The sequence below is a fragment of the Lolium perenne genome, chromosome 6 (assembly GCF_019359855.2).
Source record: "Lolium perenne isolate Kyuss_39 chromosome 6, Kyuss_2.0, whole genome shotgun sequence".
Taxonomy (NCBI): domain Eukaryota; kingdom Viridiplantae; phylum Streptophyta; class Magnoliopsida; order Poales; family Poaceae; genus Lolium; species Lolium perenne.
Genome location: NC_067249.2, coordinates 168,990,064 through 169,015,202, shown reverse-complemented (window position 1 = coordinate 169,015,202; position 25,139 = coordinate 168,990,064). Strand labels below are relative to the sequence as shown.

At 39.7% G+C, this 25,139-nt stretch overlaps 1 protein-coding gene across 1 annotated transcript; it reads left to right on the top strand.

Annotated features, from left to right (window-relative positions):
* The first annotated feature begins 364 nt into the window (after positions 1–364).
* LOC127310246 (uncharacterized mitochondrial protein AtMg00810-like) lies at positions 365–25,024 on the top strand. The gene is made up of 2 exons (XM_051340930.1): positions 365–526; positions 24,704–25,024. The coding sequence occupies exons 1-2, from the start codon at positions 365–367 to the stop codon at positions 25,022–25,024; spliced, it is 483 nt and encodes a 160-aa protein (XP_051196890.1).
* Positions 25,025–25,139: the final 115 nt, after the last annotated feature.

The window sequence follows — 25,139 nt, the reverse complement described above, 5'->3', positions numbered from 1 at the left end:
CCCTCGGACGAAATGGGCTGGCCCACGATGGCGGTGGCGGATCTCGCCGGTGAGGTTGAAGACGACCGCGCCGACGAGCGAGAAGACTCGCCGAAGATGGGGACGACGCGGCTGGCCGTAGCGTCGTCGGCAAGGAGAGGCATGGACCTTGCCGGAGGCGGGGACGACGCGGCGAGTCGGCGGAGGCGAGGAATGGAACTTAGGGTGAGGGGTGCGGAGCCACATGAGCCCTCCGCTCCGAGTTCGCCATGACGGACATGGGCAGCCTTCGCTACTTCGTCGGCATCGCGGTCACCCGCGACTCCCCTGGCATGCATCTCTCTCGCAAGCCAAGTATGCCGCGGAGATTCTTGACAAAGCCGGCATGACCGCCTGCAAGTCCGCGATGACACCGGTGGACACATCACCGAAGCTTGCCGCCATCACCGGTGCCCCTGTCAACGACCCGACCGAGTACCCGAGTCTCGCCAGTGCTCTTCAGTACCTCACCTTCATGCGACCGGACATCACGTACGCCGTTCAGCAGGTGTGTGATGACCCGGCATACCACTGCATGGTGTAGTATGCAAGTCTGATATAACACCAATGAAACACAGTTCCACTAGTATTATATCGCTCAGAGTGATACAACAGAAACATATGCGGGTCCAAGGCATGTCTATAGAATTACAACATTGACTCTGTTACATAAGATCATCACAAATTTCTCCTACTTTACAATGAGGTAAAATTGCAAATAAACTCCAGAAGAACGACTCGTAGTCTAATCTTATCACGAACTCTATTTGTAGAGTATTTAACTAGCTATAGAGGCTATGAATAGATTCTAGCTAAATAGGAGCTAGGTTTAGGAAACTAGTTCCTTTCTATTGCTAAGATAGGTTTTATCCTTGTTGGATGTGGTGTTTGACTCTTCTGACAGGTTCCTGTCCCTTGAAGTAGTTGTTGACTCCTCGGTCTTCGAGTTGTACTGTAGATCCTCCTTCGATGCCTCCAAATCTAAGCAGGGGATTTAAGAGTGGGATGAGTACGAGCGTACTCAACAAGTTCATTATAGGAAAGAGGTGTTTAATGCACTAGCTACGGCATTAGACCAGAAAGTCTAATACCAATGCAAGTTTTCATAACCATTTCTTCAAAAGGTTGCTTTTATTCAGAAGAACTATGTCCGTCAGCCTTCACCGGTTTACTAGAACTTCATGGAGTTCCTTTCCGGCCACGTTCGCAGTTCCATATCCCGGAACAGGGAGTGACAGGTCACGGTTCTTTACACTCTGCAGAGGTGTGTTGCTTTACCCATAAGAGATCTTAACCTTGGTGCCAACCGGGCATATTCCCCGTCCACACTTCCTATGGTGTGAGGCCCGGTATAAGGTCTAGCCAATCATGTTCCTCCGCTACCTCGAACACCCACCCTTTGTTGCATGCCCCAACCCTGGGTCCTCGCCGGTCCCATTATTCCCACTCACGGGTGGACCCCGACCACGACGACAGTTTGGGATCGAACCAAACTCCTTCGCCGGTAGCTGCAACCCATCATAGACCACAATACCGTGGGGGCTTAAGGCTTCCCCAGCCAACCGCTTGCACTTCGAGCGACAAGTGTCTACGGACTATGCCGTGGGGACTTAAGGCTTCCCCAGCCAACCGCTTGCCCTGGCAGATACAAGTGTCTACGGTAAAGCGCATCCGTTGATGAACGAGAGGTGGAAACACTTTTGACTACTCCATCCCACTCCGGATCTTATGGTTAACACGGGTATTACGGCACAAGAATCACTGGCGACATTTGTTGTTTAATCCTAGATGGATATAAGCCCGTGCAATGGAACCTCCACCATATCAACACAATCCATGGTTCCATTGCCCACCACATAGTTATATTCATAGTTATGAAAGTAGTGGTTTTGATTTTTATGCAATAGTGATAACCATAATACTTTGCAAGTAATTTGACAGAAATACTCAAATGACATGAGCAAGTGATGAACTTGCCTTTCTTGACTGCAAGATTATGCAGGCAAGGTCTTCGATTCGCAATAACTCTAAATTCTGAAATAGCATCATCGTCCGGTAAGGACGATGTTTGAAAGATTGGCAAGGATGCAATAATGCATAAGGATGAGATGCAATCGCTCTAAGCGTGACCTAACCCCGATGATTTAGGATTATTGAGTTGTAATGATTAGTTCAGGGTGTGTTGCACTTTTAGAGTGATTCACAAACAAGGTTCTTATTAGGGTTGAGTACTTGGTATCATGGACATGTGCTGCAATATATCATAATAATAGCATTAACAGCACACAACAATAAGGTTTGGTGTAATCCTAACATGTAATGAATAGTGGTTGGTTTAAGCACTATATGTCAGGTTTAATGATTGATTATCATATACTTCAAAAGAATAACTTTTGAAGAACATGATCTTTAATAAAGAACAAGTATGATAATTAGGGTTGTGGAGTTCTATGGTTTACTATAATTTCAACTAATTTCTGGAGTAAGGTTTAGATGGATCACAACCTAGTTGGATTCATCAGCTACTAGGGCTTGTATTGTTGAATTAAGCCTAGGCATCCTAAGCATTTGTTCATACAAGGTTGCTATCAAGATTGTTCATCTTGTTGGTGATAGCTAGCTAGGGTTTATAGGTCCTTATAAGCAGGGTTGAGGATGATTCTTTATTTATTTTAAATGAATAACTTTTGAAGAACATACTTCTTAAGTAATAAGAAGCATATCAATTAGGGTTGAGGTTGTCTAGGTTTTGTTATTGGATTCACTAAGTAAGGAATAATTTACTCCTAAACAGGATGGTGGATAAGTATCCAATATCAGTAGGGTTTAGTGGAATATGGTTAGGTAATGTAAAATAGTAGGTATGGTTGCTATTGGAGTTCATCATAATGGTGTGATGCTAAGCATGGATAAATAAGGTTGACAATTCTAAAGCTAAGAGCTAGGGTTTAGACTTGGTTGACCCTACTTGATTAACTAGGTAGGATAGGTATGCATACATGGAACACTGAATTATGGATAGTAGGGCTCCTACATTTTATGTGAACATGGTAAGTATTTATTTGCTAATTATAGTTCTATGGATCAAAAGGAAAATATCATGATCACTTATTCTAACCTAGGGTTTAGGTTAGAAACAAATTTAGGGTTCATATGAATAAATGGAGCTAGGTTGCCTAAGGGTATTAGGGTTTTAGGGTCCCACATGAAATTATGGGTTCCTGGTTCGATTACTTATGAAATTAGGGTTTTCTAAATACCCTAAAGTTCTTGAATTAATAACTTCACTTTAAGGTTGAAGTTATTAATAACTTTGAAATAAAATTAATATAGGATTTGGCATTTTATTATTTTTAAATAATTAATAATTAAGATAATTATTAATTAGGGTTTAAATCCTTCTGATAATAATTTAATAAATTAATAGTAAAGGAAAATTAATTTTAATGTTTTCCTTATTTACTTTCTGGTTTTTATTTATTTTATACCTTTTTCCTAATTATTGAATTTTAACTGAATTTAGAATTAAAATTAAAGGCTTTAAATAACAAGTATTAAACAATTAAATTTTTATTAAAAATAAAAATTTCATATTATATTTTTATTAAATAGAATTTACTTTTATAAGAATTTTGATGTCTTATTTTTATTTTTCTGAGTTAATATGATTTTTCTATAATTATTTGAAGTTGCAGTAATTATTCAATTTAAATTTAAAACAGAAATTTACTAAACCTACCCGGACAGAGTTACCCACAGCCACACAGACAGGTGGGGCAGGGCCACGTTGGCTGCCACGTGATGCCGACGTGGCAACCCTGTGCCTCACCGGCGGCCAGTCGTCGATGGCGCCGGCGTTGGAGGGTTCCCGCGGGGCTGTGAGTGGGTGCGTTAGAAAGAGGACGACGAGACGAACCTAGCAGTGGTGGCGCCGCCTCCAAATGGTCGCCGGAGTTTGGCCGGCGGCGAGACGGAGCGGCAGAGCTCACGGTTCTACGGTGCTAGACATGCCACAGGATGAATTCGAGCGAGCTATGCAGGCTGCGAGATGCGGAGGCTCACCAGGAGCACGTAGGGCTTGATGGTGTGGCCGGAGATGGTCGTAATCGACGGCGATCGACGATTTGCTGGCGGTGACCGGCGAAAGGGAACGACGGTTCGTCGGCGATTGAGAGCTCCCTGGCTCAATTCCTCTTGCACGGTGGGCTTGTCGATGACGGCGGTCACACTGGTGTGCTCGGCTTGACTCGGGGTGGCTTCGTTCGCCGGCGGTAATGGGGATTGGGGTGGCCAGGGTTTCGGTTTGGGGACGAAATTTGACAGCGAGGGAGAAGAGGGCGACTAGGGTTCGTCCAGAGCTTTTATACGGCGCCTGGCGCGTGCCTCATCACGACGCCGAGCGAGGAGAGAACGCCAGCGAGAGGGAGAAGCAGAACACGGCGTCGTGGTGGCCTCCAGTGCACGGTGACGATGAGGACGACCCTCTCCATATATTTTTTTAGCGAAACGTTACGTGGGTTGGTTTTGGGCCGAGACTTGGGCTGCGGGGTGGTGATGGTGTTGGGCTTCGCTGCAGGCTACTGCTGGGCTTCTTCATGGGTTACACGGCCAGGTAAGGTCCATCTCTTTTCTTTTCTGTTTTTATTTTTCTGTTTTCAATTCTGTTTTATATTTGCTAATTTAAATTCATATTTTTAACACCTTTCTATTTTGCAGGTATCTTATATGTTAATTCAATTTGGGATGTTGTGTAATGACTATTACACCCATTTTCCATTTGAAACAAGTGTTTTTATTTTGAGTTATATCACATACTTATGTTTTATTCAAAATAACAAATAGACATGAATTTATATTCTCATTTTAATTTCCTTTTTATATGAATCAAATCTATTTGGAGTTAATAGAGTTGTTAATCTCAACTCCAAGTATTTCAGAGTTAGTTATTAGGGGTTGTTTTCTATTTGAGAAGTGGGTTGTTCACATATGGTTTTATGTGAGCATTAATGCTATTAGGATTTTATGATTTCCTTTACAACCCCCTTGTAAAGTTAACACCATTATTATCTTTGAAAGTACCTAAGGTAGGTATTGTCTCCCCCCAGGTTGATCTTGGTTACAAGAATAAGTGGTTGATAACCACACATGGGTTTAGTTATAGGACTTAGCCTTAGGTGGCTCTTTTGTTTTATAATTGAAGCATAGGCTTGATTAATTAACCATTAGGGTTCAAATGCTAATTACCTAATGACACATGGGTTGAATCTCAATTATGGCCTGGTTTTATATTTTTGATTACCCAAGTGATACTCAAACTAGGGTTGAGATTTAATTCTAGGTTATAGAGATGGGGTGTCTCCATATTGCATGTGCTAGGGTTTAATCTCCCCTAACCATGGTAAGGTGTTTACTTGATTAATATTTCATGTGCTTCCCTAATTATTAAGATATTGAGAATTAGTTTTATTGGATTCCACTATGGTTATCCTTAATCCATTGTTAAAGTAACTAAAGTAGATATGGTTCTTTTTTATAGTTAACTTTGGTTCTAATGATGAATAGTTTCTCATCATATAAAGTATAGGGTTTTACTCTAAAGTTTTCTTGGGTCCTTTAATTGAGGAATAATGGAATATAGATGTGCTAGAGTTCTACTTATGATCACCAAGTGATTCACAAGTTAAGGTTGGGGTATAAGCCTGGTTTTGATGACTACTGATCTCCCTATAATTTCATGTGGTGAATGATATTTACTTATCCTATTAGGGTTTAACTTATCCTCACATACCTCAAGAGCATGATCATGGATTAGGCATGATCATCTTGTTCTTAATATCTTTACCTCAAATTCTTAGGGTTTATGATCATCACTCAATTTATAATGATCAAAGTTTGGCTTCCTAAGGATCTCTCATTAAATGGAATTCTCACTTCAATGATCAAGCATTGTCTTGAGCTATTGAGGTATAGCACTTCTATTTTACTTTCTAGGATTGACATGGTCATGGTTGTCTCACTAGTTTAATATCCCAGGAAAATGCCTGGAATATTCACTTAAAGTTCTCTCAAGAAATGATGGTTTAACCTTTTGGATATTTGAATAGATCTCTGATGCGTGTGGTTGACACGTCCGTTGGGAACCCCAAGAGGAAGGTGTGATGCGCACAGCGGCAAGTTTCCCTCAGTAAGAAACCAAGGTTTAATCGAACCAGTAGGAGTCAAGAAGCACGTTGAAGGTTGATGGCGGTGGGATGTAGTGCGGCGCAACACCAGAGATTCCGGCGCCAACGTGGAACCTGCACAACACAACCAAAGTACTTTGCCCCAACGAAACAGTGAGGTTGTCAATCTCACCGGCTTGCTGTAACAAAGGATTAACCGTATTGTGTGGAAGATGATTGTTTGCAGAAAACAGTAGAACAAGTATTGCAGTAGATTGTATTTCAGTATAGAGAATTGGACCGGGGTCCACAGTTCACTAGAGGTGTCTCTCCCATAAGATAAACAGCATGTTGGGTGAACAAATTACAGTTGGGCAATTGACAAATAAAGAGGGCATGACCATGCACATACATATTATGATGAGTATAGTGAGATTTAATTGGGCATTACAACAAAGTACATAGACCGCCATCCAGCATGCATCTATGCCTAAAAAGTCCACCTTCAGGTTATCATCCGAACCCCCTCCAGTATTAAGTTGCTAACAACAGACAATTGCATTAAGTATTGCGCGTAATGTAACTAGTAACTACATCCTTGAACATAGCACTAATGTTTTATCCCTAGTGGCAACAGCACATCCACAACCTTAGAACTTTTACATCCTTGTCCCAGATATCAATGGAGGCATGAACCCACTATCGAGCATAAATACTCCCTCTTGGAGTTACAAGCATCTACTTGGCCAGAGCATCTACTAGTAATGGAGAGCATGCAAGATCATAAACAACACATAGACATAACTTTGATAATCAACATAACAAGTATTCTCTATTCATCGGATCCCAACAAACGCAACATATAGAATTACAGATAGATGATCTTGATCATGTTAGGCAGCTCACAAGATCCGACAATGAAGCACAATGGGGAGAAGACAACCATCTAGCTACTGCTATGGACCCATAGTCCAGGGGTAGACTACTCACACATCACTCCGGAGGTGACCATGGCGGCGTAGAGTCCTCCGGGAGATGATTCCCCTCTCCGGCAGGGTGCCGGAGGCGATCTCCTGGATCCCCCGAGATGGGATCGGCGGCGGCGGCGTCTCTAGAAGGTTTTCCGTATCGTGGCTCTCGGTACTGGGGGTTTCGTGACGGAGGCTTTAAGTAGGCGGAAGGGCAGGTCAGGAGGCGGCACGAGGGCCCCACACCACAGGGCCGTGCGGCCAAGGGGGGGGGGGCCGCGCCGCCCTAGGGTGTGGCCACCTCGTGGCCCCACTTCGTCTCCTCTTCGGACTTCTGGAAGCTTCGTGGCAAAATAGGACCCTGGGTGTTGATTTCGTCCAATTCCGAGAATATTTCGTTACTAGGATTCTGAAACCAAAAACAGCAGAAAACAGCAACTGGCACTTCGGCATCTTGTTAATAGGTTAGTTCCAGAAAATGCACAAATATGACATAAAGTGTGCATAAAACATGTGGATAACATCAATAATGTGGCATGGAACATAAGAAATTATCGATACGTCGGAGACGTATCAGCATCCCCAAGCTTAGTTCTGCTCGTCCCGAGCAGGTAAAACGATAACACAGATAATTTCTGGAGTGACATGCCATCATAACCTTGATCATACTATTTGTAAAGCATATGTAGTGAATGCAGCGATCAAAACAATGTATATGACATGAGTAAACAAGTGAATCATAAAGCAAAGACTTTTCATGAATAGCACTTCAAGACAAGCATCAATAAGTCTTGCATAAGAGTTAACTCATAAAGCAATAATTCATAGTAAAGGCATTGAAGCAACACAAAGGAAGATTAAGTTTCAGCGGTTGCTTTCAACTTGTAACATGTATATCTCCTGGATATTGTCAACATAGAGTAATATAATAAGTGCAATAAGCAAATATGTAGGAATCAATGCACAGTTCACACAAGTGTTTGCTTCTTGAGGTGGAGAGAAATAGGTGAACTGACTCAACAATGAAAGTAAAAGAATGGTCCTCCATAGAGGAAAAGCATCGATTGCTATATTTGTGCTAGAGCTTTGATTTTGAAAACATGAAACAATTTTGTCAACGGTAGTAATAAAGCATATGTATCATGTAAATTATATCTTACAAGTTGCAAGCCTCATGCATAGTATACTAATAGTGCCCGCACCTTGTCCTAATTAGCTTGGACTACCGGATCATCGCAATGCACATGTTTTAACCAAGTGTCACAAAGGGGTACCTCTATGCCGCCTGTACAAAGGTCTAAGGAGAAAGCTCGCATTGGATTTCTCGCTATTGATTATTCTCAACTTAGACATCCATACCGGGACAACATAGACAACAGATAATGGACTCCTCTTTTATGCATAAGCATGTAACAACAATTAATAATTTTCTCATATGAGATCGAGGATATATGTCCAAAACTGAAACTTCCACCATGGATCATGGCTTTAGTTAGCGGCTCAATGTTTTTCTCTAACAATATGCATGCTTAACCATAAGGTGGTAGATCGCTCTTACTTCAGACAAGACGAACATGCATAGCAACTCACATGAAATTCAACAAAGAGTAGTTGATGGCGTCCCCAGTGAACATGGTTATCGCACAACAAGCAACTTAATAAGAGATAAAGTGCATAATTACATATTCAATACCACAATAGTTTTTAAGCTATTTGTCCCATGAGCTATATATTGCAAAGGTGAATGATGGAATTTTAAAGGTAGCACTCAAGCAATTTACTTTGGAATGGCGGAAAATACCATGTAGTAGGTAGGTATGGTGGACACAAATGGCATAGTGGTTGGCTCAAGTATTTTGGATGCATGAGAAGTATTCCCTCTCGATACAAGGTTTAGGCTAGCAAGGCTTATTTGAAACAAACACAAGGATGAACCGGTGCAGCAAAACTCACATAAAAGACATATTGAAAACATTATAAGACTCTACACCGTCTTCCTTGTTGTTCAAACTCAATACTAGAAATTATCTAGACCTTAGAGAAACCAAATATGCAAACAAATTTTAGCATGCTCTATGTATTTCTTCATTAATGGGTGCAAAGCATATGATGCAAGAGCTTAAACATGAGCACAACAATTGCCAAGTATCACATTACCCAAGAAATTTATAGCAATTACTACATGTATCATTTTCCAATTCCAACCATATAACAATTTAACGAAGAAGAAACTTCGCCATGAATACTATGAGTAGAAACTAAGGACATACTTGTCCATATGCTACAGCGGAGCGTGTCTCTCTCCCATAAAGTGAATGCTAGGATCCATTTTATTCAAACAAAACAAAAAACAAAAACAAACCGACGCTCCAAGCAAAGCACATAAGATGTGATGGAATAAAAATATAGTTTCAGGGGAGGAACCTGATAATGTTGTCGATGAAGAAGGGGATGCCTTGGGCATCCCCAAGCTTAGACGCTTGAGTCTTCTTAGAATATGCAGGGGTGAACCACCGGGGCATCCACAAGCTTAGAGCTTTCACTCTCCTTGATCATGTTGCATCATACTCCTCTCTTGATCCTTGAAAACTTCCTCCACACCAAACTTAGAACAACTCATTAGAGGGTTAGCGACAATAAAAATTAACATGTTCAGAGGTGACACAATCATTCTTAACACTTCTGGACATTGCATAAAGCTACTGGACATTAATGGATCAAAGAAATTCGTCCAACATAGCAAAAGAGGCAATGCGAAATAAAAGGCAGAATCTGTCAAAACAGAACAGTTCGTATTGACGAATTTTATCGAGGCACCAGACTTGCTCAAATGAAAATGCTCAAATTTAATGAAAGTTGCGTACATATCTGAGGATCACTCACGTAAATTGGCATAATTTTCTGAGTTACCTACAGGGAAAACAGCTCAGATTCGTGACAGCAAAGAAATCTGTTTCTGCGCAGTAATCCAAATCTAGTATGAACTTTTCTATCAACGACTTTACTTGGCACAACAAAACACTAAACTAAGATAAGGAGAGGTTGCTACAGTAGTAAACAACTTCCAAGACACAAAATAAAAACAAAGTACTGTAGGTAAAAACATGGGTTGTCTCCCATAAGCGCTTTTCTTTAACGCCTTTCAGCTAGGCGCAGAAAGTGTGTATCAAGTATTATCAAGAGACGAAGTGTCAACATCATAATTTGTTCTAATAATAGAATCAAAAGGTAACTTCATTCTCTTTCTAGGGAAGTGTCCATACCTTTCTTGAGAGGAAATTGATATTTTATATTACCTTCCTTCATATCAATGATAGCACCAACAGTTCGAAGAAAAGGTCTTCCCAATATAATGGGACAAGATGCATTGCATTCAATATCCAAGACAACAAAATCAATGGGGATAAGGTTATTGTTAACAGTAATGCGAACATTATCAACTTTCCCCAAAGGTTTCTTTGTAGAATGATCAGCAAGATTAACATCCAAATAACAATTTTTCAGCGGTGGCAAGTCAAGCATATTATAAATTTTCTCAGGCATAACGGAAATACTTGCACCAAGATCACATAAAGCATTACAATCAAAATCTTTAACCTTCATCTTAATGATGGGCTCCCAACCATCCTCTAGCTTTCTAGGAATAGAGGCTTCGCGCTCTAGTTTCTCTTCTCTAGCTTTTATGAGAGCATTTGTAATATGTTGCGTGAAAGCCAAATTTATAGCACTAGCATTAGGACTTTTAGCAAGTTTTTGCAAGAACTTTATAACTTCAGAGATGTGGCAATCATCAAAATTCAAACCATTATAATCTAAAGCAATGGGATCATCATCCCCAATGTTGGAAAAAATTTCAGCAGCTTTATCACAACGATTTCAGCTTTTAGCAGTTTCGGGCAGTTTCTCGCTTTGCATTAGAAGTGGAAACATTGCTAACACCAATTCTTTTATTATTAATAGTAGGAGGTGCAGCAACATGTGTAGCATTAGCATTACTAGTGGTGGTAATAGTCCAAACTTTAGCTACATTCTTCTCTTTAGCTAGTTTTTCATTTTCTTCTCTATCCCACCTAGCACGCAGTTCGGCCATCAATCTTATATTCTCATTAATTCTAACTTGGATGGCATTTGCTGTAGTAACAATTTTATTATGATGATTCTCATTAGGCATAACTTTCGATTTCAAAAGATCAACATCAGCAGCAAGACTATCGACTTTAGAAGCAAGTATATCAATTTTCCCAAGCTTTTCTTCAACAGATTTGTTAAAAGCAGTTTGTGTACTAATAAATTCTTTAAACATGGCTTCAAGTCCAGGGGGTGTGTTCCTATTATTATTGTAAGAATTCCCATAAGAATTACCATAGCCGTTGCCATTATTATAAGGATATGGCCTATAGTTATTACTAGAATTGTTCCGGTAAGCATTGTTGTTGAAATTATTATTTTTAATGAAGTTTACATCAACATGTTCTTCTTGTGCAACCAATGAAGCTAACGGAACATTATTAGGATCAATATTAGTCCTATCATTCAGAAGCATAGACATAATAGCATCGATCTTATCACTCAAGGAAGAGGTTTCTTCGACAGAATTTACCTTCTTACCTTGTGGAGCTCTTTCCGTGTGCCATTCAGAGTAGTTGATCATCATATTATCAAGAAGCTTTGTTGCTTCACCAAGAGTGATGGACATAAAGGTACCTCCAGTAGCTGAATCCAATAAATTCCGCGAAGAAAAATTTAGTCCTGCATAGAAGGTTTGGATGATCATCCAAGTAGTCAGTCCATGGGTTGGGCAATTTTTAACCAGAGATTTCATTCTTTCCCAAGCTTGAGCAACATGTTCAGTATCTAATTGTTTAAAATTCATTATGCTACTCCTCAAAGATATAATTTTAGCAGGGGGATAATATCTACCAATAAAAGCATCCTTGCATTTAGTCCATGAATCAATACTATTCTTAGGCAGAGATAGCAACCAATCTTTAGCTCTTCCTCTTAATGAGAAAGGGAACAATTTTAATTTTATAATGTCACCATCTACATCTTTATATTTTTGCATTTCACATAGTTCAACAAAATTATTAAGATGGGCAGCAGCATCATCAGAACTAACACCAGAAAATTGCTCTCGCATAACAAGATTCAGTAAAGCAGGTTTAATTTCAAAGAATTCTGCTGTAGTAGCAGGTGGAGCAATAGGTGTGCATAAGAAATCATTATTATTTGTGGTTGTGAAGTCACACAACTTAGTATTTTCAGGGTTGGCCATTTTAGCAACAGTAAATAAAGCAAACTAGATAAAGTAAATGCAAGTAACTAATTTTTTTGTGTTTTTGATATAGCAAACAAGATAGCAAATAAAGTAAAACTAGCAACTAATTTTTTTGTATTTTGATTTAGTGCAGCAAACAAAGTAGTAAATAAAACTAAGCAAGACAAAAACAAAGTAAAGAGATTGGGATGTGGAGACTCCCCTTGCAGCGTGTCTTGATCTCCCCGGCAACGGCGCCAGAAATTTGCTTGATGCGTGTGGTTGACACGTCCGTTGGGAACCCCAAGAGGAAGGTGTGATGCGCACAGCGGCAAGTTTCCCTCAGTAAGAAACCAAGGTTTAATCGAACCAGTAGGAGTCAAGAAGCACGTTGAAGGTTGATGGCGGCGGGATGTAGTGCGGCGCAACACCAGAGATTCCGGCGCCAACGTGGCTGTAACACAACCAAAGTACTTTGCCCCAACGAAACAGTGAGGTTGTCAATCTCACCGGCTTGCTGTAACAAAGGATTAACCGTATTGTGTGGAAGATGATTGTTTGCAGAAAATAGTAGAACAAGTATTGCAGTAGATTGTATTTCAGTATAGAGAATTGGACCGGGGTCCACAGTTCACTAGAGGTGTCTCTCCCATAAGATAAACAGCATGTTGGGTGAACAAATTACAGTTGGGCAATTGACAAATAAAGAGGGCATGACCATGCACATACATATTATGATGAGTATAGTGAGATTTAATTGGGCATTACGACAAAGTACATAGACCGCCATCCAGCATGCATCTATGCCTAAAAAGTCCACCTTCAGGTTATCATCCGAACCCCCTCCAGTATTAAGTTGCTAACAACAGACAATTGCATTAAGTATTGCGCGTAATGTAACTAGTAACTACATCCTTGAACATAGCACTAATGTTTTATCCCTAGTGGCAACAGCACATCCACAACCTTAGAACTTTACATCCTTTGTCCCAGAGATATCAATGGAGGCATGAACCCACTATCGAGCATAAATACTCCCTCTTGGAGTTACAAGCATCTACTTGGCCAGAGCATCTACTAGTAACGGAGAGCATGCAAGATCATAAACAACACATAGACATAACTTTGATAATCAACATAACAAGTATTCTCTATTCATCGGATCCCAACAAACGCAACATATAGAATTACAGATAGATGATCTTGATCATGTTAGGCAGCTCACAAGACCCGACAATTAAGCACAATGAGGAGAAGACAACCATCTAGCTACTGCTATGGACCCATAGTCCAGGGGTAGACTACTCACACATCACTCCGGAGGCGACCATGGCGGCGTAGAGTCCTCCGGGAGATGATTCCCCTCTCCGACAGGGTGCCGGAGGCGATCTCCCGGATCCCCCAAGATGGGATCGGCGGCGGCGGCGTCTCTGGAAGGTTTTTCATATCGTGGCTCTCGGTACTGGGGGTTTCGCGACGGAGGATTTAAGTAGGCGGAAGGGCAGGTCAGGAGGCGGCACGAGGGCCCCACACCACAGGGCCGCGCGGCCAAGGGGGGGGGGGGCCGCGCCGCCCTAGGGTGTGGCCACCTCGTGGCCCCACTTCGTCTCCTCTTCGGACTTCTGGAAGCTTCGTGGCAAAATAGGACCCTGGGTGTTGATTTCGTCCAATTCCGAGAATATTTCGTTACTAGGATTTCTGAAACCAAAAACAATGAAAACTTGACAAGCGGCACTTCGGCATCTTGTTAATAGGTTAGTTCCAGAAAATGCACAAATATGACATAAAGTGTGCATAAAACATGTAGATAACATCAATAATGTGGCATGGAACATAAGAAATTATCGATACGTCGGAGACGTATCAATCTCTCCCTTAAAACCAAGTGTTTCCTCAACTCACTTGAGTGTAACACCAGATCTTGAGCTCTCTTATATAAGAATGGTTTATTCTAGGGTTTATGGTGCACTCACAAGATCTCTTTAGGTATCTAGGCTAAGATTCCATTTGTCTAACTTAATTGGATTAATCTCATCCTTATTTTATCAACTCAGGGATGTGGTATTATTCCATGTGATGTTGGGTTGTCTCACCACTCCAAGGGAAATGGTTTTCAACCTAAAACTTTAATTCAATGATTGTCCTTGAGTCTTAAATAGGTAAAGCTAAGAGTGGTATGAATGGTCTCACTCATTTGGGAAGGACTTGAATGATACTCTAGGGTTCCTCTTGAAGATGATGATTTGACTACTTGGATGTATACCCAAGGTTTAGCTCAAGGTTTGTTATTGCTTCTCTAATAAATACTATAGAACTCTCACCTCTCTAGGTTTGATGTGTAATAACTTAGAATGGAGAAGAATATCTATTTCTGGAGTGGATCTTCTTGTTATAACTCCAATGTTGAAGTGGAGTGAACACCCTAAGGTTTCATGGTAGGATTATGGATTAGTTTTAAGACAGGGAGAAGATAGTCAAGAATGGTTTCTCCATTTTATTGTTACTTGGTTTGTACTTGAATAGATGTTCTTATGTTATGGCAAGGATTAACATATTATGATCTTTAATAAGATCAAGTAATTGATCCTTGATTAATAAGTTATTGTGTTGTTTGTAATTCCATTTGATCTAACCCTTGAGATCAAATCATCTCTACCCAAAACAAGGTTTTAACAAAGTCACATTGAGGTTTATAGCGCTTGACTTGATGAGCTACTTCAATTCCACCAAGGTAAAGTGAAACTTTAGTTACTGTGACTGTTTTACTTTAAAGCGCGAAAATTCCCCAGATTTTCTATGCATGAATGCAAAGCACACATCTGTTTCCTCTATTTTTGTAACCCCATTACCTGGGATATTACAGTCTCTACCCCTTAAACTAAACTTCGTCCTCGAAGTTTGAACTCTCTCACGTTTCCGGAGTGTGGATCTGACTTGTGCAGACTACGACTTTTCTCGATCTCCGTGGTGATCTCACTTGATATAATTGAATATATCCCTTGTCCAGATTCTTCCTGGAATCCATTAGGGTTTATCTCTGAACCATGGTTCTTACTTTGATTCTTTGATTTCTTCCAACTCTATACGCTTGTTTCTTTTCTCTTTGAAGATTTAATGACTGGGACTTCTTCTGATGCTGCTAGTCTTAACTGAAGACTAGTTTGATAATAAACTCCTAATTGATAAATAGGTCTTTGTTTTCCCTTACTACCAAAACTGCAACAATGGTACTAAGTAAGGTACTTAACATGAGATGGTTGTGATGGTTTATTCCTCTAAGAATGGATTAGACTCATTTAGTCCATCCAATCATGGTTTATAGTTGATACCTCTAGCTATTTTGGGTTATTTAGGTTCCATGAAAGGAATCATTCTATTAGTCTATGATTCTAGTATGGTCAATCTCCTTTGGTCTTTGGCCTTCTTGAGTTGTATTTGGTCTATGGTATTTTCTTCGTCCAACTTCTTTATGATTAACTTACTTGAGTTCCCGTACTTCGGAGTAAATATTACTCACTTTCTCAAGTTTTAGTCCACTTCTTACTTCCTCGAGGTATAAACCTGGGCTTCTGGTCTGACATCTTTCTGAAAGTAATGTTCATAATCTTATGAAAATAAGATCGAACTTCCTCTCAGTTCAGACCTTCTTCTACTATCTTGCTCAAAACATTGAGTTATTATACAGCCAACTCAATCTTTACTCTACCCCTTAGAGTTTGCTTATAGTCTTCAGCTCCTTTTCTTCCAACCATTGAATTGATGGTTAGAATATTGGTCTAGGTGTAGCTTATGGTTTATATTCTTCTAAAGTTTTGTGAAGAATCCTTATGGTGTATCCACTCAATTGTGGACATCCAACATGAATCCTTCGACTAAATAATTATAGGTCACTGTTATTTGGCTAACAAAATTTTATTTGTTCACATCTTCTTGGTACAATTAATCCAATGGTGGACTACTTGATATCAATTGTGGCTATTTGTTATATAAAAATGGATCTTATTATAGGTTCTGATCAACTGGACAAGACATCTTCTACTTTATCTCGCAGTATTGATCCTATACTAATTGTGGTCTTCTGATATCAACTATGGTCTTCTTATATCTGCTATGGTTTCATAAATCATCTTCCTTCATTCAGGGTTTATTTTGCAGAAAACCCACTAGCTGACACTATGAATATAGTATTCTGAGTGATTTCCCATGCATTCCCTCTTCCATAATGACTATGGTTCTACTTCTACTACTCCATAATCACCAGATTTCTCACCTTCATGCTTCTAATGTACTAAAGTACTCCTCTGTTGAGGTAAAGCATGAGTTTTGATTGGTACTTCCTTTTGAATATTGTGGTTGCTTCCCACAACTTTTTTTCCTTTACCTGATTAACCTTCATCTTGTCTTTAGAATCTTCAGAATTCGTCACTTCCTCACACGAATACCATTACCCTCTAGATCTATAGCATCAAGTAAAGACTTGATATTGCAACATGCATTTGCATATCAAAGTCAAACTTCATGTATGGATCTAGTCAAACAATGAAAATCCAATAAAATCCAAGAAGATTCAGCTTTGTGTTTATAATACACGCCATCATAAGCCTGAATATAATAGTTGAGTAAAACATCTTTAAACATCAGGCTGAGATGTGTAGTATATAACACCACATAATATAGGTTTATATCGTGATACTTAGCACTTATATATGGAAGTCTACTATTTGTCTCAACCTTTACCTTAATTACACATTTGTAATGAGATAAACTTGAAACAATGTGGTCTAGGATAGTTAAGGCTAACCTAATTTCCTTTGGAGGTACTAGATTGACTTCCATTTTGTTGAGGACTGCCTCACATGATATGTCTAAGTTCTAACATTGATACTATAAACATATAACTATGGAGTTATAACTCCAATACTTCCAAGTGTTTCTTCCATAAACATATGGTCATGATCTGCTTGGCACACTTCCCATGGTTTTGGAACACAATTATTGCACTATTGTTGAACAACTGGCTTCTTATTGTTCTCCTCCTAATTATTTATGATGTTATAATACATCACATAATGATTCTCAGGTGAATCTTATATGATTACTATCCCTACCATGGAAGTAGACATATATTATTCATAACTCTCTTCCTTTCCTCCCATGATTGACTCATCATGGTCTATACTACCTCATATAACTCATAGTTCTTACTTACTATCAACTGTTTTACAAGTTTGGATAGATTTTACTTACCCATTACTCGTCTGGGTATACACCTTCTAGTAGAATATCTTCCTTATACACATATCTTCATTACTTGATATCACTCCTATTACAGGTCTGGATAATTCTTACTTTAACCTTAACAGGTGTTGGTATACATCTTCCAATAGGATATCTTCCTTATGGTTGTATCCTCTCTTTGGACTACCATGTATTGTATACCAATTGTGGTCTACTCATCTATTGTTTTAAGTACTTAATGATGTGCTACATGCTGAGGATTAGCTAGCTAATTTTACTTAGGAAATATAGGTAAGAAGGGTTGACTCAAGTGTGTCAGGATTATTCTCAAGTGAATATCCATCTCAAGTCATAAAAAGATTTGATTTAACATAGTTGACTTAGCTAATACAACTTCCTATAGACACTACCAAATCTATAGGTCTCCTTTAAAGGGTTTTAATCCTAGGTTCAAAGCATTTGCTTTGATACCAACTGTGATGACCCGGCATACCACTGCATGGTGTAGTATGCAAGTCTGATATAACACCAATGAAACACAGTTCCACTAGTATTATATCGCTCAGAGTGATACAACAGAAACATATGCGGGTCCAAGGCATGTCTATAGAATTACAACATTGACTCTGTTACATAAGATCATCACAGCCTCCTACTTTACAATGAGGTAAAATTGCAAATAAACTCCAGAAGAACGACTCGTAGTCTAATCTTATCACGAACTCTATTTGTAGAGTATTTAACTAGCTATAGAGGCTATGAATAGATTCTAGCTAAATAGGAGCTAGGTTTAGGAAACTAGTTCCTTTCTATTGCTAAGATAGGTTTTATCCTTGTTGGATGTGGTGTTTGACTCTTCTGACAGGTTCCTGTCCCTTGAAGTAGTTGTTGACTCCTCGGTCTTCGAGTTGTACTGTAGATCCTCCTTCGATGCCTCCAAATCTAAGCAGGGGATTTAAGAGTGGGATGAGTACGAGCGTACTCAACAAGTTCATTATAGGAAAGAGGTGTTTAATGCACTAGCTACGACATTAGACCAGAAAGTCTAATACCAATGCAAGTTTTCATAACCATTTCTTCAAAAGGTTGCTTTTATTCAGAAGAACTATGTCCGTCAGCCTTCACCGGTTTACTAGAACTTCATGGAGTTCCTTTCCGGCCGCGTTCGCAGTTCCATATCCCAGAACAGGGAGTGACAGGTCACGGTTCTTTACACTCTGCAGAGGTGTGTTGCTTTACCCATAAGAGATCTTAACCTTGGTGCCAACCGGGCATATTCCCCGTCCACACTTCCTATGGTGTGAGGCCCGGTATAAGGTCTAGCCAATCATGTTCCTCCGCTACCTCGAACACCCACCCTTTGTTGCATGCCCCGACCCTGGGTCCTCGCCGGTCCCATTATTCCCACTCACGGGTGGACCCCGACCACGACGACAGTTTGGGATCGAACCAAACTCCTTCGCCGGTAGCTGCAACCCATCATAGACCACAATACCGTGGGGACTTAAGGCTTCCCCAGCCAACCGCTTGCACTTCGAGCGACAAGTGTCTATGGACTATGCCGTGGGGACTTAAGGCTTCCCCAGCCAACCGCTTGCCCTGACAGATACAAGTGTCTACGGTAAAGCGCATCCGTTGATGAACGAGAGGTGGAAACACTTTTGACTACTCCGTCCCACTCCGGATCTTATGGTTAACACGGGTATTACGGCACAAGAATCACTGGCGACATTTGTTGTTTAATCCTAGATGGATATAAGCCCGTGCAATGGAACCTCCACCATATCAACACAATCCATGGTTCCATTGCCCACCACATAGTTATATTCATAGTTATGAAAGTAGTGGTTTTGATTTTTATGCAATAGTGATAACCATAATACTTTGCAAGTAATTTGATAGAAATACTCAAATGACATGAGCAAGTGATGAACTTGCCTTTCTTGACTGCAAGATTATGCAGGCAAGGTCTTCGATTCGCAATAACTCCAAATTCTGAAATAGCATCATCGTCTGGTAAGGACGATGTTTAAAAGATTGGCAAGGATGCAATAATGCATAAGGATGAGATGCAATCGCTCTAAGCATGACCTAACCCCGATGATTTAGGATTATTGAGTTGTAATGATTAGTTCAGGGTGTGTTGCACTTTTAGAGTGATTCACAAACAAGGTTCTTATTAGGGTTGAGTACTTGGTATCATGAACATGTGCTGTAATATATCATAATAATAGCATTAACAGCACACAACAATAAGGTTTGGTGTAATCCTAACATGTAATGAATAGTGGTTGGTTTAAGCACTATATGTCAGGTTTAATGATTGATTATCATATACTTCAAAAGAATAACTTTTGAAGAACATGATCTTTAATAAAGAACAAGTATGATAATTAGGGTTGTGGAGTTCTATGGTTTACTATAATTTCAACTAATTTCTGGAGTAAGGTTTAGATGGATCACAACCTAGTTGGATTCATCAGCTACTAGGGCTTGTATTGTTGAATTAAGCCTAGGCATCCTACGCATTTGTTCATACAAGGTTGCTATCAAGATTGTTCATCTTGTTGGTGATAGCTAGCTAGGGTTTATAGGTCCTTATAAGCAGGGTTGAGGATGATTCTTTATTTATTTTAAATGAATAACTTTTGAAGAACATACTTCTTAAGTAATAAGAAGCATATCAATTAGGGTTGAGGTTGTCTAGGTTTTGTTATTGGATTCACTAAGTAAGGAATAATTTACTCCTAAACAGGATGGTGGATAAGTATCCAATATCAGTAGGGTTTAGTGGAATATGGTTAGGTAATGTAAAATAGTAGGTATGGTTGCTATTGGAGTTCATCATAATGGTGTGATGCTAAGCATGGATAAATAAGGTTGACAATTCTAAATCTAAGAGCTAGGGTTTAGACTTGGTTGACCCTACTTGATTAACTAGGTAGGATAGGTATGCATACATGGAACACTGAATTATGGATAGTAGGGCTCCTACATTTTATGTGAACATGGTAAGTATTTATTTGCTAATTATAGTTCTATGGATCAAAAGGAAAATATCATGATCACTTATTCTAACCTAGGGTTTAGGTTAGAAACAAATTTAGGGTTCATACGAATAAATGGAGCTAGGTTGCCTAAGGGTATTAGGGTTTTAGGGTCCCACATGAAATTATGGGTTCCTGGTTCGATTACTTATGAAATTAGGGTTTTCAAAATACCCTAAAGTTCTTGAATTAATAACTTCACTTTAAGGTTGAAGTTATTAATAACTTTGAAATAAAATTAATATAGGATTTGGCATTTTATTATTTTTAAATAATTAATAATTAAGATAATTATTAATTAGGGTTTAAATCCTTCTGATAATAATTTAATAAATTAATAGTAAAGGAAAATTAATTTTAATGTTTTCCTTATTTACTTTCTGGTTTTTATTTATTTTATACCTTTTTCCTAATTATTGAATTTTAACTGAATTTAGAATTAAAATTAAAGGCTTTAAATAACAAGTATTAAACAATTAAATTTTTATTAAAAATAAAAATTTCATATTATATTTTTATTAAATATAATTTACTTTTATAAGAATTTTGATGTCTTATTTTTATTTTTCTGAGTTAATATGATTTTTCTATAATTATTTGAAGTTGCAGTAATTATTCAATTTAAATTTAAAACAGAAATTTACTAAACCTACCCGGACAGAGTTACCCACAGCCACAGACAGGTGGGGCAGGGCCACGTTGGCTGCCACGTGATGCATACGTGGCAACCCTGTGCCTCACCGGCGGCCAGTCGTCGATGGCGCCGGCGTTGGAGGGTTCCCGCGGGGCTGTGAGTGGGTGCGTTAGAAAGAGGACGACGATACGAACCTAGCAGTGGTGGCGCCGCCTCCAAATGGTCGCCGGAGTTTGGCCGGCGGCGAGACGGAGCGGCAGAGCTCACGGTTCTACGGTGCTAGACATGCTACGGGATGAATTCGAGCGAGCTATGCAGGCTGCGAGATGCGGAGGCTCACCAGGAGCACGTAGGGCTTGATGGTGTGGCCGGAGATGGTCGTAATCGATGGCAATCGACGATTTGCTGGCGATGACCGGCGAAAGGGAACGACGGTTCGTCGGTGATTGAGAGCTCCCTGGCTCAATTCCTCTTGCACGGTGGGCTTGTCGATGACGGCGGTCACACTGGTGTGCTCGGCTTGACTCGGGGTGGCTTCGTTCGCCGGCGGTAATGGGGATTGGGGTGGCCAGGGTTTCGGTTTGGGGACGAAATTTGACAGCGAGGGAGAAGAGGGCGACTAGGGTTCATCCAGAGCTTTTATACGGCGCCTGGCGCGTGCCTCGTCACGACGCCGAGCGAGGAGAGAACGCCAGCGAGAGGAAGAAGCAGAACACGGCGTCGTGGTGGCCTCCAGTGCACGGTGACGATGAGGACGACCCTCTCCATATTTTTTTTAGCGAAACGTTACGTGGGTTGGTTTTGGGCCGAGACTTGGGCTGCGGGGTGGTGATGGTGTTGGGCTTCGCTGCAGGCTACTGCTGGGCTTCTTCATGGGTTACACGGCCAGGTAAGGTCCATCTCTTTTCTTTTCTGTTTTTATTTTTCTGTTTTCAATTCTGTTTTATATTTGCTAATTTAAATTCATATTTTTAACACCTTTCTATTTTGCAGGTATCTTATATGTTAATTCAATTTGGGATGTTGTGTAATGACTATTACACCCATTTTCCATTTGAAACAAGTGTTTTTATTTTGAGTTATATCACATACTTATGTTTTATTCAAAATAACAAATAGACATGAATTTATATTCTCATTTTAATTTCCTTTTTATATGAATCTAATCTATTTGGAGTTAATAGAGTTGTTAATCTCAACTCCAAGTATTTCAGAGTTAGTTATTAGGGGTTGTTTTCTATTTGAGAAGTGGGTTGTTCACATATGGTTTTATGTGAGCATTAATGCTATTAGGATTTTATGATTTCCTTTACAACCCCCTTGTAAAGTTAACACCATTATTATCTTTGAAAGTACCTAAGGTAGGTATTGTCTCCCCCCAGGTTGATCTTGGTTACAACAATAAGTGGTTGATAACCACACATGGGTTTAGTTATAGGACTTAGCCTTAGGTGGCTCTTTTGTTTTATAATTGAAGCATAGGCTTGATTAATTAACCATTAGGGTTCAAATGCTAATTACCTAATGACACATGGGTTGAATCTCAATTATGGCCTGGTTTTATATTTTTGATCACCCAAGTGATACTCAAACTAGAGTTGAGATTTAATTCTAGGTTATAGAGATGGGGTGTCTCCATATTGCATGTGCTAGGGTTTAATCTCCCCTGACCATGGTAAGGTGTTTACTTGATTAATATTTCATGTGCTTCCCTAATTATTAAGATATTGAGAATTAGTTTTATTGGATTCCACTATGGTTATCCTTAATCCATTGTTAAAGTAACTAAAGTAGATATGGTTCTTTTTTATAGTTAACTTTGGTTCTAATGATGAATAGTTTCTCATCATATAAAGTATAGGGTTTTACTCTAAAGTTTTCTTGGGTCCTTTAATTGAGGAATAAATGGAATATAGATGTGCTAGAGTTCTACTTATGATCACCAAGTGATTCACAAGTTAAGGTTGGGGTATAAGCCTGGTTTTGATGACTAGTGATCTCCCTATAATTTCATGTGGTGAATGATATTTACTTATCCTATTAGGGTTTAACTTATCCTCACATACCTCAAGAGCATGATCATGGATTAGGCATGATCATCTTGTTCTTAATATCTTTACCTCAAATTCTTAGGGTTTATGATCATCACTCAATTTATAATGATCAAAGTTTGGCTTCCTAAGGATCTCTCATTAAATGGAATTCTCACTTCAATGATCAAGCATTGTCTTGAGCTATTGAGGTATAGCACTTCTATTTTACTTTCTAGGATTGACATGGTCATGGTTGTCTCACTAGTTTTATATCCCAGGAAAATGCCTGGAATATTCACTTAAAGTTCTCTCAAGAAATGATGGTTTAACCTTTTGGATATTTGAATAGATCTCTCCCTTAAAACCAAGTGTTTCCTCAACTCACTTGAGTGTAACACCAGATCTTGAGCTCTCTTATATAAGAATGGTTTATTCTAGGGTTTATGGTGCACTCACAAGATCTCTTTAGGTATCTAGGCTAAGATTCCATTTGTCTAACTTAATTGGATTAATCTCATCCTTATTTTATCAACTCAGGGATGTGGTATTATTCCATGTGATGTTGGGTTGTCTCACCACTCCAAGGGAAATGGTTTTCAACCTAAAACTTTAATTCAATGATTGTCCTTGAGTCTTAAATAGGTAAAGCTAAGAGTGGTATGAATGGTCTCACTCATTTGGGAAGGACTTGAATGATACTCTAGGGTTCCTCTTGAAGATGATGATTTGACTACTTGTATGTATACCCAAGGTTTAGCTCAAGGTTTGTTATTGCTTCTCTAATAAATACTATAGAACTCTCACCTCTCTAGGTTTGATGTGTAATAACTTAGAATGGAGAAGAATATCTATTTCTGGAGTGGATCTTCTTGTTATAACTCCAATGTTGAAGTGGAGTGAACACCCTAAGGTTTCATGGTAGGATTATGGATTAGTTTTAAGACAGGGAGAAGATAGTCAAGAATGGTTTCTCCATTTTATTGTTACTTGGTTTGTACTTGAATAGATGTTCTTATGTTATGGCAAGGATTAACATATTATGATCTTTAATAAGATCAAGTAATTGATCCTTGATTAATAAGTTATTGTGTTGTTTGTAATTCCATTTGATCTAACCCTTGAGATCAAATCATCTCTACCCAAAACAAGGTTTTAACAAAGTCACATTGAGGTTTATAGCGCTTGACTTGATGAGCTACTTCAATTCCACCAAGGTCAAGTGAAACTTCAGTTACTGTGACTGTTTTACTTTAAAGCGCGAAAATTCCCCAGATTTTCTATGCATGAATGCAAAACACACATCTGTTTCCTCTATTTTTGTAACCCCATTACCTGGGATATTACAAGGTGTGTATTCACATGCATGACCCTCGCGAGCAGCACCTGGCGGCCATCAAGCGCATCTTGCGCTACGTCAAGGGCACGATCTCTCATGGACTCCAGCTTCACTCTTCATCACCGCATTCTATGGTCACCTACACCAACGCCGATTGGGCCGGCTACCCCGACACTCGTCGTTCCATGTCGGGGTTTTGCTTCTACCTCGGTGACAACCTCGTCTCATGGTCTTCTAAGCGGCAACACACGATATCTCGCTCTAGCGCCGAGGCTGAGTACCGCGCTGTGGCTAACGCCGTCGCCGAGGCTAGTTGGATCCGCCAACATTAGCGTACCAACCACATCGAGATCGACCTTCACTTTGTTCGCGATCGTGTGGCCATGGGCCAGGTCCGCGTGCTCCATGTACCCTCGTCTCGCCAGTTCGCCGACATCTTGACGAAGG